Source organism: Asparagus officinalis, chromosome 7 (genome assembly GCF_001876935.1).
Source record: "Asparagus officinalis chromosome 7, Aspof.V1, whole genome shotgun sequence".
Taxonomy (NCBI): domain Eukaryota; kingdom Viridiplantae; phylum Streptophyta; class Magnoliopsida; order Asparagales; family Asparagaceae; genus Asparagus; species Asparagus officinalis.
This window is the reverse complement of record NC_033800.1, coordinates 151,218,766-151,235,554: the sequence shown is the minus strand read 5'-3', so window position 1 is coordinate 151,235,554 and position 16,789 is coordinate 151,218,766. Positions and strand designations below refer to the sequence as shown.

At 37.7% G+C, this 16,789-nt stretch overlaps 3 protein-coding genes across 4 annotated transcripts in view; all 3 read left to right on the top strand.

The window, feature by feature from the left end:
- Positions 1 to 1,986, top strand: part of LOC109848007 (uncharacterized mitochondrial protein AtMg00810-like) — a 6,649-nt gene extending 4,663 nt beyond the window's left edge. The window contains exon 2 of the mRNA XM_020417259.1: positions 1,602 to 1,986. Coding sequence (XP_020272848.1) covers positions 1,602 to 1,986 — 385 coding nt within the window. The remainder of the gene's footprint in view (positions 1 to 1,601) is intronic.
- On the top strand, positions 4,412 to 10,482 carry LOC109849985 (receptor-like serine/threonine-protein kinase SD1-8). Of its 2 annotated transcripts, XM_020419881.1 has the most exons (9): positions 4,412 to 4,537; positions 4,660 to 5,527; positions 5,597 to 5,927; positions 6,302 to 6,433; positions 6,540 to 6,667; positions 6,786 to 6,996; positions 9,508 to 9,745; positions 9,830 to 9,980; positions 10,048 to 10,482. In XM_020419881.1, the coding sequence occupies exons 1-9, from the start codon at positions 4,446 to 4,448 to the stop codon at positions 10,348 to 10,350; spliced, it is 2,454 nt and encodes an 817-aa protein (XP_020275470.1). In that variant the 5' UTR covers positions 4,412 to 4,445; the 3' UTR covers positions 10,351 to 10,482. The 2 variants fall into 2 exon arrangements, with proteins under 2 accessions (XP_020275470.1, XP_020275469.1); XM_020419880.1 differs by lacking the exon at positions 4,412 to 4,537 and having other exon boundaries at positions 5,525 to 5,927.
- On the top strand, positions 14,409 to 16,424 carry LOC109848006. The gene has a single exon (XM_020417258.1). It carries the CDS (start codon positions 14,409 to 14,411, stop codon positions 16,422 to 16,424), a length of 2,016 nt encoding a protein of 671 aa, XP_020272847.1.

Here is a 16,789-nt window from a genome sequence, read left to right as displayed (position 1 = left end):
ATCTCAAAGACTTAGTCAAAAATGCATGAAAGACACATCCGCACCTCGAGTCAAAATGCCGAGTTCAGACCCGCGTTACAAACACCACAACGACGAGGTCACACCCGGGTTCCAAATTTAAAACGCAAGGGTGAGATCCGTGTCTCAAGTCAAAACACCGAGGTCAAACCCGCGTTGCAAAAAACCACAACGCCGAGGTCACACCCGAGTTTCAAATTTAAAACGCAAGGGTGAGACCCGCGTCTCAAGTTTAAAATGTAGGGGTCCACCCCTACATTCCAGAAGTAGGATTATGACGCATACATTCACACAGGTCCTGTGTGGCAAATCCCTTCGACAAAGATGCTTTTGAAGCGAATGCAGAGAACAACTCCTTTACGATAAGGAATCAACAACTCCTTTACGAGGAGGTTCTGTAGGCTGTCTAAAATCACAATAGATAGTTGATCCCCCATCAAACACCGATGATGGAAGTTACAATCTGACGACTTTCAGAACGCTATAATTTGAAGACTTTCACGTAGATCGATAAAGATTACAATCTGACGACCTTCACAACAACCAAGGAAAGCTCTAGTTTAACAGCCTTCACAATTAACATCGGGAGTTACAATCTGACGATTTTTATATTTTCAAGGAGCCAAGATGAAGATTACAAGATGACGGTCTTTGCAACGCTCTACAGAAGAAGTTATAAGTCATTAGCTTCTTCTAAAACGCGGAATTCACTTTCGCGTTTTAGTTCTTGAAACGCAGGTGACCCCCGCGTTTCCAAGCTTCAACAAGTAAAACGCAGGCGACCCCTGCGTTTCCAACCCTCAGCAAACCAAACGCGAGCGGCCCTCGTGTTTTTCAACACCCAGCGGGTGCCCAACTCCGTGTCTCCAGTCTAAGACGCGAAGTTAGGGTCCTGAACGCCAACTTGGATGTTTGACTCGTTCAAACACGAGCTGAACGATTATATAAACCATTTTCCCTCCACGTTTTGAGGGATTCTCGCCCACGTTGGAGCAGATTTAGGGGTTGGTTACACCCCTTAATCTCCTATAAATAAGAGAAAACTCAACTGAGTTCGGGCGCTCGGATTGGGTCCTTCGACTTGGCAGAAAAGAAGGGTTCGGGGTTGTATTTTTTGACCGGAGAGGCTGGCTTTTTGGATCTTGGACTTAGCAGCGAAAAGAGGATCTTTCATCCTTCGGCTGGAGCTTTGGAGATCGGCAACAGGATCTTCTTTATCCTTAGCTTATAACCGATTTTCGGTTAAATCAACTCTTTTATAGAGTTTCAAACTCGTTCAGAGTTATCAACTCATCAAGAGTTTCAAACTTACCACACAAGTTCTCCACAACGTCAAACCGTGAGGAGAAGATACTATTCCAGTGAATCAAGACGTGTCGATCGTCAACGGAGAGCAAACTCGACGTGAGCATTCGAGGGAGGCACTCCATCGCCACCGTGAAAAATCCAGAATTAAACAAAGGGGAGAATCCATATCATTCTCCTCTCTTTTGTAATTGGGAATTTAAATTATAATTAAGATCGAGAGAATACAAATTAAATTTCTTTCATTGTTTTTTTACTACAAATTTTCCACCAAACAGATACAGACAGATCAATACCGACCATACTGTATTCTTCAGAAGAAGTGGAGGTCACATCACTATGCTGGCAGTGTATATGGATGACATGATCATCACAGAAGATGATGAGAAGGAGATTGTTCAGCTCAAGGTAAGATTGAGCAAAGAATTTGAAGTGAAGGATCAGGGTCAGCTTCGATACTTTCTTGGGATAGAGATAGCTCATGGACTTAAGGAGATTGTTCTCTCCCAGAGAAAGTATGCACTGGATCTTCTTGCAGAGACGAGGATGTTGGGGTGCAAGCCTGATGCTACACCGATTGATCAGAGTTTCAGGCTGAGTGCTGAGGCAGGAGAACCTGTTGATCGTGAGAGATATCAGAGATTGGTGGACAGGCTGATCTGAGTCACACACGTCCAGACATCTCATTTGCGGTAAGTGTGGTGAGCCGCTACATGCATGACCCGAGGAAGGGTCATATGGATACAGTATACCAGATAGTGAGGTATCTGAAGGGTGCCCCTGGCAAAGGACTAAGATTCAGGAGGAGTGACCATGTGAACATTGAGGCCTACTGCTACTTGTAGGCATTAAAATTTTGGGAAAAATGCTTTCAGCCCCCAAAAGCTAAGGAAACGTGCTTCTCACCCTAAGACTTGGTTAATAGGTATTTTACCCCCAAAAATAAAGATTCTGTTCTCTGAGCCCCCAAAACACAAAACCCAAGAGATTAAAATATGTGAAGACCATAATACCCTTCTCTCTCTCTTTTTTATTAAAATATGATGAGGATTATTTTATTATTTTCGTTTTCTCTCTCTCTTTATCATAATGTACTAAGATGATAGTTGAAATGATTGATGATGATTATTTTATTATTATTTATTATTATTTTTGTTGTTTGTATTGGGAGATTGTTAAAGTTACGGGTTAATTATTAAAGTTACGAGTTAATTGTTAATGTTACGGGTAAATTGTTAAGGTTATGAATCCTCTCTCTCTCTCTCTATCATGATGTTACTTTGATGATATTAAAATGATTGAAGAGGATTATTATTTTATTATTTTCATTTTTTATTATTTTTGTTGTTTGTATTGGAAGATTGTTAAAGTTACGGGTTAATTGTTAAGGTTACGAGTTAATTGTTAATGTTACGGGTCAATTGTTAAGGTTATGAATCCTCTCTCTCTCTCTCTCTCTATCTATCTATCTATCTCTCTCTCTATATATAATGATGTTACTTTGATGATATTGAAATGATTAAAGAGGAGTATTATTTTATTATTTTTGTTTTTTATTTTTCTCGTATTTTTAGAATATTTGTTGTTAAGGATAATGGTTGGTTGTAAAGGTTATGCATGTTTGTTAAGGTTACGGGTTGGTTGTTAATGTTTACGGGTTTGTTGTTAAGGTTATGGGTTTGTTGTGTAGGTTACGAATTTGTTGTTAAAGTTACGGGTTTAATTGTTAAGGTTACGTGTTTAATTGTTAAAGTTACGGGTTTAATTGTTAAGGTTACGGGTTTAATTATTACGGTTACGGGTTTAATTGTTAAGATTACGGTTTTAATTATTAAGGTTATGGATTTAATTGTTAAGGTTACGGTTTAATTGTTAAGGTTACGGTTTAATTGTTAATGTTATGGGTTTAATTATTAAGGTTACGAGTTTAATATTGTTAAGGTTACCGGTTTAATTGTTAAGGTTACGGTTTAATTATTAAGGTTACAGGTTTAATTGTTAAGGTTACGAGAGAGAGAGAGAGAAGGGATCCATAATCTTAACAATTGACCCGTAACCTTAATAATTAAACCCCTAACCTTAATAATTAACCCGTAACCTTAACAATTAAACACGTAACCTTAACAATTAAACCCGTAACCATAACAATTAAACATGTAACCGTAATAATTAAACCCGTAACCTTAACAATTAAACCCATAACCTTAACAATTAAACCGTAACCTTAACAATTAAACTGTAACCGTAACAATTAAACCCGTTAACCTTAACAACAAATCCGTAACATACACAACAAACCCATAACCTTAACAACAAACCCAACATTATTAACCAACCCGTAACCTTAACAATCAATGCATAACCTTTACAACCAACCATTATCCTTAACAACGAATATTCTAAAAATACGAAAAGAATAAAAAACAAAAATAATAAAGTAATAATCCTCTTCAATCATTTTAATATCATCAAAGTAACATCATGATTTATATATATATATATATATATATATATATATATATATATATATATATATATATAGAGAGAGAGAGAGAGAGAGGATTCATAACCTTAACAATTGACTCGTAACATTAACAATTAACTCGTAACATTAACAATTAACCCGTAACTTTAACAATCTCCCAATACAAACAATAAAAATAATAAAGTAATCATCATCAATCATTTTCAACTATCATCTTAGTACATTATGATAAAGAGAGAGAGAAAATAAAAATAATAAAATAATCCTCATCATATTTTAATAAAAAAAGAAAGAGAGAGAGAGAAGGGTATTATGGTCTTTACATATTTTAATCTCTTGGGTTTTGTGTTTTGGGGGCTCAGAGAACAGAATCTTTATTTTTGGGGGTAAAACACCCATTGACCAAGTCTTGGGGGGTGGGAAGCACGTTTCCTTAGTTTTTGGGGGCCGGAAGCATTTTTCCCTAAAATTTTTCATTTGATGTTGCATTTTCTCTGACTTTTCAGCAGAGCATAGAAGTTTCCATCTCAGTTGACTTTGACGAATTCCATTGCTCGTTTGTTGCTTAGCTATGAGCAAAGACTAGGAAATTTCCCTTCATTTGTTTTCCTGTGAAAGGCTAGTTGTCCTGTGAAACATGAGAAAGTCATACAAAAAATCCGTCCTTTTCCTCTTTTTCATCCCCTATTTGCTCTCTCTTTCCGTTTCTAGAGACACCCTAACCCCAAATCAGCTCCTCTTTGACAATGAAACCTCGTTTCTAGAGACACCCTAACCCCAAATCAGCTCCTCTTTGACAATGAAACCTTAGTTTCCTTTGACGGGACCTTCTCTTTGGGCTTCTTTTCCCCTCAGCTCCTCTTTGACAATGAAACCTTAGTTTCCTTTGACGGGACCTTCTCTTTGGGCTTCTTTTCCCCCGCCAGCTCAAAAAACAACCGGTACATCGGTATATGGTACACAAGAATCCCAGGGCAGAGGGTCATCTTATGGGTTGGGAACCATCAAAATCCGGTCTCAGGTCCTACGGCAGTCCTGATGTTAACATCCAATGGAAGCCTCCTCGTAACTGATGGCAACTCTAAAGTCTTCTGGTCCTCTCCGTCGGCGGTGGCTGTCGGAAAACCCGTGGCGCAACTCTTGGACGGTGGCAATTTTGTTGTCAGGGATTCTCAGATAACCGATTCCAACAGCTTCGCATGGCAAAGTTTCGATCATCCGACCGATACCCTTATACCAGGCATGAAGCTAGGTTGGAACCTAACAAGTGGACTCAACCGTAACCTGACAGCATGGTCTAGCTCAACCGATCCATCCCCTGGTAACTACACCCTAGCCTTGGACCTCCGCGGTGATCCCCAAGTAATGCTTTGGAATGGCCATAGTCTGCGATGGCGGTCCGGTCCCTGGACTGGCCTCCAATTCAGCAGTAACCTACCAGTAACCCTAACTTATACAGGTATTTTTTCCTACCATTTTGTTAATAATAAGGAAGAGGTTTACTACAGCACAGGCGTGGTTAACAATTCAACTATCACTAGGCTTGTTGTGAACCCACAAGGGGTCGCAGAACGGTATATCTGGCTTGATGAGCCTCGCGTGTGGAACCGATTCTGGTACAACCCAAGCGGCCCATGCGATGGGTATGATGCTTGTGGCCCATATGGTTCGTGTGATCCAAAGGGTTCTCCAATGTGCAGTTGCTTGCAAGGGTTTGATGCTTGTGGCCCATATGGTTCGTGTGATCCAAAGGGTTCTCCAATGTGCAGTTGCTTGCAAGGGTTTGAGCCTAAATCACCGGTAAATTGGGCTGTAAGATATACTTCTGATGGGTGTGTCAGGAAGACCAAACTGGATTGTAGGAATGGGACTGATGGATTTGTGACTATTCCCCGAACGCTTCTGCCAGACACAGTGAACGCGACTGTAAACAGGACAATGAGCCTGGATGAATGCCAAGCTGCCTGTTTGAGGAATTGTTCTTGCACTGGGTTTTCTAGTGCTGACATACGCGGGAGTGGAAGTGGGTGCATTATGTGGTCCATGGACCTAATGGACATTGCATCGTCCTCGGATGGTGGCCAAGATTTCTATTTACGTTTGGCTGCAGAAGACATAGGTAGTCACTGATGAACTGCATTCTTCTTGCCTCTCATTAATGCTAACTCCCAAGCACACATATGTTTTTTTTTTGTGCTGATCAATCGAGGAAGATTTGTTCTTAACCCGATTTATGATTTTGAAATTAAAAGCTGCGTTCTTCAAGAAGTTTTGTTCTTAACATGATTTATGATTTGGAAATTAAAAGCTGCGTTCTTCAATGCATCACTGTTCTGTTTTTCGGCTACTATTTTTGTTGTTCTTCAAGGCTTAGGTTCATGCCTTATCCATCTGATGTATGAAACATTATATACGTCTATTAGTGGTCAGAGCCAATAGTTATTGTATATAGGGAAAAGCAACTCTTGATTGAGCAGTTTTGGTGTCTTACAGGTTTAATATCAAGTCAATCTCATAAGAGCGGAGATGCAACCTTAGCAGTATCGTTAAGTGTAGTCTTGGGGGTAATATCCATACTTGCCAGTGTTGCTTGTTATGCATGGAGGAAGTTGAAACGGACTAGAGGTATTTATTTCTTTCTATTGAACATTAACATACTCCTATCTTATCACATAATACATAACTACATTGTGAACTTATAGTTTCAATAAATGCAAAAACTCTTTGTTAGGGAATGCTTTCGTTAAAGAAGATGATATGGAGCTGCCGCTCTTTGAATTGGTAGAAATTGAGGCAGCAACAAACAATTTCTCTAATGAAAATAAGCTTGGAGAAGGTGGCTTTGGTCCTGTCTACAAGGTAAATTTAACATGCTTATTGATTTGGTTCTTCACGAGTTTACTATGGATATTTCAAAATTAGAAAATATGTTCGAAAGTAAAAGTTTATTCTATTTTCTTTTATGGTTCCCAATTAGGGAAATATAAGAGAGGGACAAGAAATTGCTGTGAAGAGACTTTCCAAGACCTCATTACAAGGTCTGGATGAGCTGAAGACTGAGGTAATGTTAGTGGCCAAGCTCCAACATAGAAATCTGGTGAGGCTTCTGGGATGCTGCCTTGAAGCAGATGAGAGGATATTAATATATGAATTCATGCCAAACAAAAGTTTAGATACCTTTTTGTTTGGTAATTGCTTTCCCTCTATTTCCTCGATTATTTATGCTCTCTTTTTAAATATGTTTTGCCAATCATCTCACCATATGCTTGCATTCTTGTGTCATTATTAGGATGATCATTTTGTTAGAATCTTTTCTGGAATATATGTTCAGGGCACTACTTAATTTTTCATTAAAAATTTTGTTTAATTAAGCTGTGGGTAGTCGATATATTTATGTTCAGGGCACTACTTAATTTTTCATTAAAAATTTTGTTTAATTAAGCTGTGGGTAGTCGATATATTCGTCCAAACTAGTGATAAATTTCACGGAATTTTAAATTGAAGTTCTTCATCAAATTCATAGACGACACTGAAAATTCCTATGAGGGGGTAGATGTGCATCCAGTTGTGAATGTGCGGGTGTGTGTATGGGTGTGCATATCTGTGTGCATGATCAAGTTCATGTTTTGCATGCACGTCTAGGTTGCACAGATACGGGTGAGGGTGCGGACACGGACACGGGACGCGGAAAGTTTATAAAAGGCAGGATAAGGGGACATGGAGACACACATATATGCATATTTACAATCTTTACATTAGATGAAACATTGAATTAAAATATCCATAACATTTGTATGTATCTTTTACTATCTATAACAATTAAGAATCAAATTAAATCAAGCTAAGAATTAAGGTTTAACAACAAAAGTATAGTTTTGATCGCATGGGACACAATAGGTATTTTTCAAATCTTTAAGTAATGATTAGGTTTTTGGGTTCAAAAACTTATTGGTTTTGAGCTTGGTATATCCAAGAAATTAGTTTAGGGTTTTAAGTAATAGAAGAAATCGGGTTTTTCTTTGAACCACATGTACATGGTGTGTCTACGGTGAATCCATGTTCGACACATGTTTGACACGGATACGACATCCAAAAAAGATGTCTGAATAACATAGATGCACGTGAAACAGTATGTGTGTGAATAGGTGCACAAAGAGATTCAAATTTCAACTATTAACCAATTGTGAGCATACAAGAAATTCTATTATTGAAGATCGGTGGTAACAACTGTGCCTTCTAAAGATGGCAGAGCACCATATAATTACAAAATGGACATTTGGGCTAATGTCTCTTAATGTATGTTTTGATATATGTCTTAATCATAATAACATAGTAAGCTACAAAACTTAAAAATCTGATATATGACACATAATTTATACTTAACATTAGATGTCATACCTTATTTTAAGTCAAAGAAATTGATATATTGTAATGCTTGTTCACTCTAATCTCCAGTCAATAATCTTGATAGTTGTCTTTTGTCAGTTGGGCATTTGGACTATAGTTCTTCCATTGATAGTCATCTACCTAGGTTGATGAGTGAGGAGGCAAGGGAAAATAGGATTTTTAGCTATTGGATTGTGGAAGAACCCTTTTTCTAGGTTGCTTGATTAGTTGTCGCGTCAAAATTACATGGAGAATATATATGACCTCTACATTAATCACAATTGTATGTCATCAAATCCCAGTTAGATAATCTTCCTTTATCATTTGGAGTCTTGAACTTTAGACGCTAATTCAGGTATTGATGGTTTTGATTAGTGGAGAGACAAGGACAAATGAGAGGATCTCTAGCTATGGATTTTTTAGGCTGATTTATTTGGTTGATAACTCTAAACAACACTGAAATGTATATAAGTTTTAAATCTATACCCTACTCTTGCTCAATAAATCCCTAGCTAGACGGGGTCCCGTATGTCTTCAGGTTGATTCTTCCTGAAGTCATCCAGAAGCACAACTATGTTTCCTAGGTATTTCTATCATGAACCCGTACCCATATTGGACACGTACCCACACTCAAATTTCACGGACACTCCTTGGATATACGCATACGTTTATTCATACATTTACTCAACTATATGATAGATTTACAGTTTAAAACACTTGTCAAATACTTCTTGGACGTATATTCTACACATCCATTTCTTAAAACTTTTTAGACAAGGTTCAGGTTCGTTTCAGCCCATATCCAGATCAAAATTATGATTTTAAAAGATCATTTGAGTGTTTAGTTCAAAATCAAGTAGTTTCTAATTTATAAAAATCAACATAATAAAGGAAACTTAAATTGTGATAGGAATTAATAGCACATGAATTAAAAATTAATGATGATCTCATGTAAATTTTTAATGTGAATACATATATGTAGTTGTGCCCTCGTATAGTCCATCTTACAATTTTTCCACATCCCGCACCGTACTCGCACCCCTATTGGTACCCATACCTGTTGCCATGCAACTTAGATGCACAAAACTTGAATAGTTTATTTAGGCTCAAATGATTTCTAGTTTAGTACTTTACCACTTTTTAGTTTCCTACCTTTCAATCGCATTTTAATTGCATAAATGAATATCATGCATCATTTCCTTTCAGTTGCATGCAAAAACATCACTTTGATGTTTTCCGGAAAGCTTTCTTTCTAAAGATGACCACACATCCTTTAGTCTTGGTATTTCTAACTTCAATGACATTTTGCTCAGATGAAGAAAAAGTGGCATTACTGGATTGGAGAATGCGATACCAGATCATTTTAGGAATTGCTAGAGGACTTCTCTATCTTCACCAAGATTCGAGATTCAGAATCATCCATAGGGACCTTAAAGCTGGAAACATCCTTCTCGACAAAGATATGATTCCCAAAATTTCAGACTTTGGTTTGGCCAGACTTTTTGGAGAACATGAGACGGAAACACAGACAAGGAGAGTAGTCGGGACATAGTAAGAGATATCCATCTTTGATAGTGATTGTTCAACTTAGTTTCAGTTACTGAAATACTTAATTTAGCGTTTGATTGAATGTAGTGGTTACATGCCTCCAGAGTATGCATTGAATGGGATCATCTCAGTGAAATCCGATGTATTCAGCTTTGGGGTTTTAGTGTTAGAAATCATTAGCGGAAAGAGAAATAAAGGGGTATATCTCTCTGCGGCCGAGGGATATCTCTTAGGAAAGGTAAGTACAATTAGCTACATCTAATTATTGTCGATACATGGCTTATTTCTGGTTTTAATTCTTCCAGGCATGGACATTGTGGAAAGAAGGTAACGGCTTGCAACTAATTGATGTGTCATTGGATGCCTCAGTTTTTATGACTGAAATTCTAAGATGCATGAAAGTGGGGCTTCTTTGTGTCCAAGAGCAACCGGAGGATAGACCGATCATGTCATCCGTTGTTTTGATGTTAGGCAGTGATCATGCTTTTCTGCCAGAGCCTAAACAACCTGGTTTTATGGCAAGGACATCTCCTACAGGGAGTCCATCTCCAGTGAAGGATAGCTCTAGTATAAACGATCTAACACTTACTATGTCTTTAGGTAGATAATTATTAGAGTGTTTGTTACATGGGTCTGTTAGTGGGTGATACCCACTAAACCCTTTTACTAGTTAATTATGGTATGACTTTTATTCCAAGTCTTCTTGTCTGGTACCATTATGATATTGATTTTTATTTCAAGGGGTGAAACATCTAATAATTAATTATCTGGGTTTCTTTTCTTTGACAATAATGAACTCCTCTGCATCCTTGCTGATGTAGTTATCATCATTGTCTAATTTATTTTCTGACATCGACGTATCATCTCTACAAAGATATTCAGCTTTTCCGGATAAAGCAAATTGGAAGCACTCTACAGTTCAACTTTCTCCGTGGGATATTTTGCAACAAGTCATATAATTAGAAGCCCCTTCGTGAATGGGGCACCTTCTTTTGGTTTGTTTTAATGGTGTAAGATTGATGTAAAATGTCAAAAAACAATCCATTCAAACCTTCAGGCTCATTTGTCATATGGAACAGAACCCTTTAGGCTACTCTGCACAAAACGATTCGAACAGAACCTTTTGATGATCGATTCATCAATGTCTTTTTATTTTGATAGACCTGAAACTTAACGTTGCTATTTCCAGTTATTGTTATGCAAATTCTGACGGTTACTATTTCGAACTAGCCAATATGAGAAGTACAAGTTATGGATAGTGATAGATTGGTGAAAGGTGAAATGTTCTATGTTGATGCTACCTCTAGGCTTTGTTATGGTAATTTTGATTAGTCCAATTTTACATGAGCAAGAACCTAGTTATGTTAATTACCCATCATTTTATCAGCGTGTGATGACTATCAAAGAAACATCATATAAATTTCTTTCTTTATGTTTCATGACAGAAATTTAAATCTCAATCCTTCTTAGCTGTTGCAAGTTGGATAATCACCCAATAGAATTGTTATCCTCTGTGTTACCCGTATTATGGTGCAGGTCTTTGCCTGTTTACCTCTGAAACAAGGAGTCAGTAAGATGATCATCTAGTAAACAATCTTGTATTTCTTATCTTTTGCACAATACAAGATTAGAATTAGCGACGGCAAATAATTAATCTTTAGGACAGTCAGACTTTAACATGTAAAGCTTAATGTTTGAGCTTTTATTCTTGCATAACACAGAGATGAACAACACCTACTAATCTTGTATTTTTCATACGTCGCTATTACTCCTTGCATCATTGTCTTTATATTTAATTCAGTGTGTTCTTTTTTACTCAACCACAACCATCCAATTGCAGGGCCCATGTTTGAAACCTATGTGTGGAATATAAGTATGGATGCATTATGCATACGATTGATCCAGATTTCAAAGGTTAATTTTCGATTCAAAGGTGGGATGTTGATGGAGCAAGTCACAATCTTTTTCCGAATGACATTCAAAGTTCTTATTATGGTAACATTTGAATATTGAATATCATCTGCGTATTGAAATATGTATGCATACGGAGGACTTCACGGCACTCAAAGTTGCACCACCAACCTACTATCTCATTCCTACAAAGACACCCTACATGAAACTTGTTTTGTAAACCATGAGCAAATCACTCAGGAAACCGTTATTCTACCTGATCATTTTTCTCTCTCTTTACCCCTCCACTTCCAGGGACTCCCTTACCCCTACCACGAATCTTGCCGATGGAAATGTCTTGCTTTCATCTACCGGAACCTTTGCACTGGGATTCTTTACCCCTGACAACTCCACCACCAGCAACAGATACATTGGCATATGGTACAACAAAATACCACTAGTAGAATAATAAATATCCTAGACGGATTATTGCAGACGGAAAATTTTCCGTCTAGAATACTTAATTCTAGACGGAAAATTTCTATCGAGGAAATTCCGTCTAGAATATTATATTCTAGACGGAAATTTCCGTCTGTAATAGTATTGCAGACGAATTTTTTTTTTAATTTTTTTTTTGAAATTTACCGATTATCCTAGACGGAAATTTCCGTCTAGGATACAACCTAGACGGAAATTTCCGTCTAGGTTGTTAGGTTCAGTTTATATATCATAAAACCTGCAGCTCGAGCCCTAAATCCCCAAATCTTGATTTTCGCTCGCCTTTCTCTCTCTCGATCACGATCATCTGGCCCGTCGTCGCCGGAGTCCTCAGATCTCGTTCAACAGCCTCGCCGTCGCCGTCGTCGCCGTCGAAGCCCTAAATCCCTCTGTCGTCGGAGCCCTAAATCCCTCAGATCTCATCGGAGCCCTAAATCCCTCTGTCGTCGGAGCCCTAAATCCCTCTGTCGTCGCCGTCGAAGCCCTAAATCCCTTTGTCGTCGGAGCCCTAAATCCCTCAGATCTCGTCGGAGCCCTAAATCCCTCTGTCGTCGCCGTCGCCTTCTTCCTCGCCGTCCCGTCGTCCCCCTCTGTCGAAAAACTCCGGTACGGTGAGGTTATGTTTCGATCTTTCTCAAACCCTAGTTTTCTCAAACCCTAGTTTTCTCAAGCCCTAGAAATCTCTTTGGCTAAACCTTAAGATGATCTAATTTCTATAGAAATTAGCTAATTACACTTGATGTACGTAATTGATATAATTAACTAGAACATATACCATTTTCTAAATGAGCTAATGTCCACAGTTTGATTTGCTCGATGTTGACGGCAATGGCTGAGGTCCAAGGAGAGCAATGTATATATTTGGATCCTCTCGAAACAGTAGTATTTTAGATGGTTACGGTTAATTCCTTATACAACTAAAACTATCATGTGGATACTAGTACTAGGATAAAATTATAACCATCAACGGTATTACAACTTGAGGATGTTTTAATACGTTGATTATAATTCTAAGCCGGAACCGGGCCGGTTCACATTCGAATCTTATAGTGCAATTATTTAAAGTGCTAAAATAGTATTGATTAGAAAAATAGTTCAAGGCAGATGAAAATGGTGTTCAACTTGTGAAGACACGTTAGAATATAAAAATATAACTCTTAACCCCGATACACTTGTTGAATTTTGGCGTCGAGGAATAAACTTAATTTGAAACATTTTTTTTTACTGTTCAAGACAAATCTTAACAGTCTGCTAAACAATTGGTGATTGTTATGAAGATTGAAATATTTCTTCAAAAAACAAGTTGGTTGGTGGAGAGGATCCCACTTCGGAGAGCAATGATTTCTCTACTTAGAAACTTATAGACTTAATTAAGAGAATGACATTATTGTACAGTTGAATGTTTGTGTTTGATTATTATGAGTCTATAATGATGTTTGTAGCCTTTCCTTCATTGGCAACTTCTATTTCTGTTATCTTGTTTTGCTAGTTAAGCCCACAAGGATCTCATGTTTATTAAACAGTTTGTGATTTGAATTGTACAAATGTGATTATATAGGTTTGTGATTTGCAAATGTGTGAGTTATGGAAGAAAAAGTTTTTAAAAAATAGAGTGATATATAACGCAATATTATATAATAATGTGTTATATATCCAATTTAGGTAAAAAATATAACGTTAACCCTAGACTCCCTTCCAATAATTACAGCCAATTCTTTGAGGTTATAATATAAGATGAAGGAGTCAAATTTGGGTAAGAGGTAAATTTTCCTACTCGAAATTTATCGCTCACTTAATATTATAATAGAGATGAATTTGTATAGAAATTTGTAATTATTGGATCTGTTCTTCTCGGACAGGTTAGGAATATAGTAGTGCATACATCCAACTTTGTATACTTTGTATGATTTTATTTCTTAAAAATTTTGGCAGCTCGTACCTGTTGTTCTCCGTGTACAATAAGCGTATGTTGTTCTGTGTTTTGATATGTTGTCAGTGCGCATAACAACATCCGCACAGTGTACATGGAGAACAGCGGGTAGGTGCTGCCGAAATTTTTAAAAAATAAAAATATACAAAGTATATGAAGTTGGATGTAAGCACTATTATATTCTTAATGGGATAGAAGCCTTCCTATAACAGCCGTTAGAGTGTGCTAATTAGTCTCCATACCTTAATGCCGATACTTAAATGCAACAATGTATGTTTTGAATAGTTTAAAATTTTTGGGTATACTATCTATTCTCAAATAGAGTTTCTAAATATATATTATCTACAGATGAGGAATATTCCTGACAAGTCATGGATAGATATCCCTAGGAGTGAACAGTTTCGTGATCAACGTTATGTCGATGGATGTGAAGCCTTCATGAAGTATGCCGAAATGAACCCAAAAAATTTAAGTAGCGGTGCAATGTACTACCCCTGTTATAGGTGTAAGAATATGAAGCTGAAAAATAAAGATGAAATACGAAGTCACTTAGCAAACTCTGGTTTTTACGAGGAATATAAATACTGGTCCTATCACGGGGAAGGTCGTACCGAAGATGAAGTCCCGGATGTGCATGTCGATACCAGTCATGGTGTCAGGATAGATGATACAGAAGTAAATTTACAAACTGATATCGGACCCGACCATACCGAATATGATATTAACAATGACAATGAAGATGATATCATAGTTGATGTCCAAGATGCTCATGCTCCTAAGGACTTGGATCGTATAATGAAACTACTAGAGGATAGTGAAAATGATCTGTATGAGGGTTGCACCGACTACTCCAGATTTTCATTTATCTTGGAGCTTTTACATATTAAGAGCCTCAGTGGAATGGCAAATACTTATTTCAAAATGCTTCTTGATTTGCTGCGGAAGGTGGTTCTAGGAGGAGAGCGTAGCATTCCTAAAACAACTTATGCGGCAAAGCAAATAGTTTCCGATTTAGGGCTTGATTACAATAAGATTGATGCGTGTCCCAATGATTGTATTCTCTACTACAAGGATAATAAAGACCTTCAGGCATGCCCTACATGTGGAGTTTCTCGATGGAAACAACAAACCCGCTCTTCAACAAGGCAGCCAACAGAGTCAATGTCCCAGCAGAGCATGATTCCAGCTAAGGTGCTTCGTCATTTCCCGTTAGTTTCCAGATTACAACGTCTGTATATGAACAAAGACACTGCTAAGAACATGAGGTGGCACAAAGAAGATCGTATAGAAGATGGTAAGCTGAGACATCCAGCTGATGCAGAGGCTTGGAAGCATATTGATAAGACTTTTCCCAATTTTGCTCATGAATGCAGAAATGTCAGACTTGGGCTTTCTAGCGACGGATTCAATCCGTTCGGGGTTATGAGTTTAGGTTGGTCTACATTTTCAGTTGTCTTAATGCCATATAATTTACCCCCACTGCTTTGTATGAAACAACCGTATATGATACTCTCATTACTGATACCGGGTAAGCATGCACCGGGTAATGATATTGATGTCTACTTAGAGCCCTTAATTGATGAGCTAAAACAGTTATGGTCGGAGGGTATGTTGATATATGATGCCCATGCTAAAGAGTCATTTAGACTTCGTGCTATCCTAATGTGGATAATTAATGATTTTTCAGCTTATGCTAATCTTTCTGGTTGGTCGACAAAAGGCAAGTTTGCTTGTCCAATATGTGGCCCAGAATTTGAAGGCCTTCACTTACCATATAGTCGAAAGTGTTGTTATTGGTTCAACAGGAGATGGTTGCCCTCGGGGCACAAATACAGAAAATTGAGCAATAAATTTGACGGCACTGTTGAGACTAGGAATAAACCACGTCAAATGACCGGTGCTGATATTGTAAAGTTGCTTGAGCATCTACCTAATATTAGATTTGGTAAGAACCGACATTCTAAGTATGACTCACTCAAAGCTAGAGGCTCCTGCAAAAAGAAAAAGACACTGAAGAGGAAGAGAGCATTCCAACGAGCACATGTTGATAATGGAGTTGATAAATTACCAAAGGGATGGAGTAAATTCAGTATCTTCTTCCAGCTGTCATACTGGCAAAAGCTTAAAATCAGGCATAACTTGGATGTCATGCATATTGAGAAAAATATTTGTGACAACATAGTTTCAACCCTCCTTCAAGATCCTAATAAGTCAAAGGATGACCTAAGGGCTCGTCAAGACTTAGCTCCGTTGAATATTCGAGAAGATTTGCAAGCACGAGATGTTGGACTTAAAAAAAACATAAGCCTTCCTCTCGTGTTACGATGTCGACAGAGCAGATGCAGAGATTTTGCGAGGTCCTGAAATCAGTAAAATCACCGGATGGGTATTCAGTTAATATATCAAATAATATCCAGGTGCAGGAGAGGAAGGTCTTAGGCCTAAAGACCCATGATTATCACGTTCTTCTACATCAATTGCTCCCGGTTGCATTGCGTAATAATATGGAGAAAGAAGCATCAAAAATTATTATGGAGTATTGTGGGTTCTTCAGAAAATTGTGCTCGAAAGTTATAGATGTGAAGGAATTTAAAAAGCTTGAAACAAAAATATTATTAATTTTATGCAACCTGGAGTTAATATTTCCTCCTTCCTTTTTCACGATCATGGTCCACGTTACTCAACATCTAGCTAGCGAGGCAATCATTGCGGGTCCTGTATCTTACCGT

Coding starts and splice junctions, on each gene's coding strand:
- LOC109848006 (XM_020417258.1), top strand. CDS start 14,409: ATGAGGAATATTCCTGACAAGTCATGGATAGATATCCCTAGGAGTGAA.
- LOC109849985 (XM_020419881.1), top strand. CDS start 4,446: ATGAGAAAGTCATACAAAAAATCCGTCCTTTTCCTCTTTTTCATCCCC. Junction 5,928..6,301: donor TTTGGCTGCAGAAGACATAG/GTAGTCACTGAT, acceptor GGTGTCTTACAG/GTTTAATATCAAGTCAATCT. Junction 6,668..6,785: donor GCTTTGGTCCTGTCTACAAG/GTAAATTTAACA, acceptor GTTCCCAATTAG/GGAAATATAAGAGAGGGACA.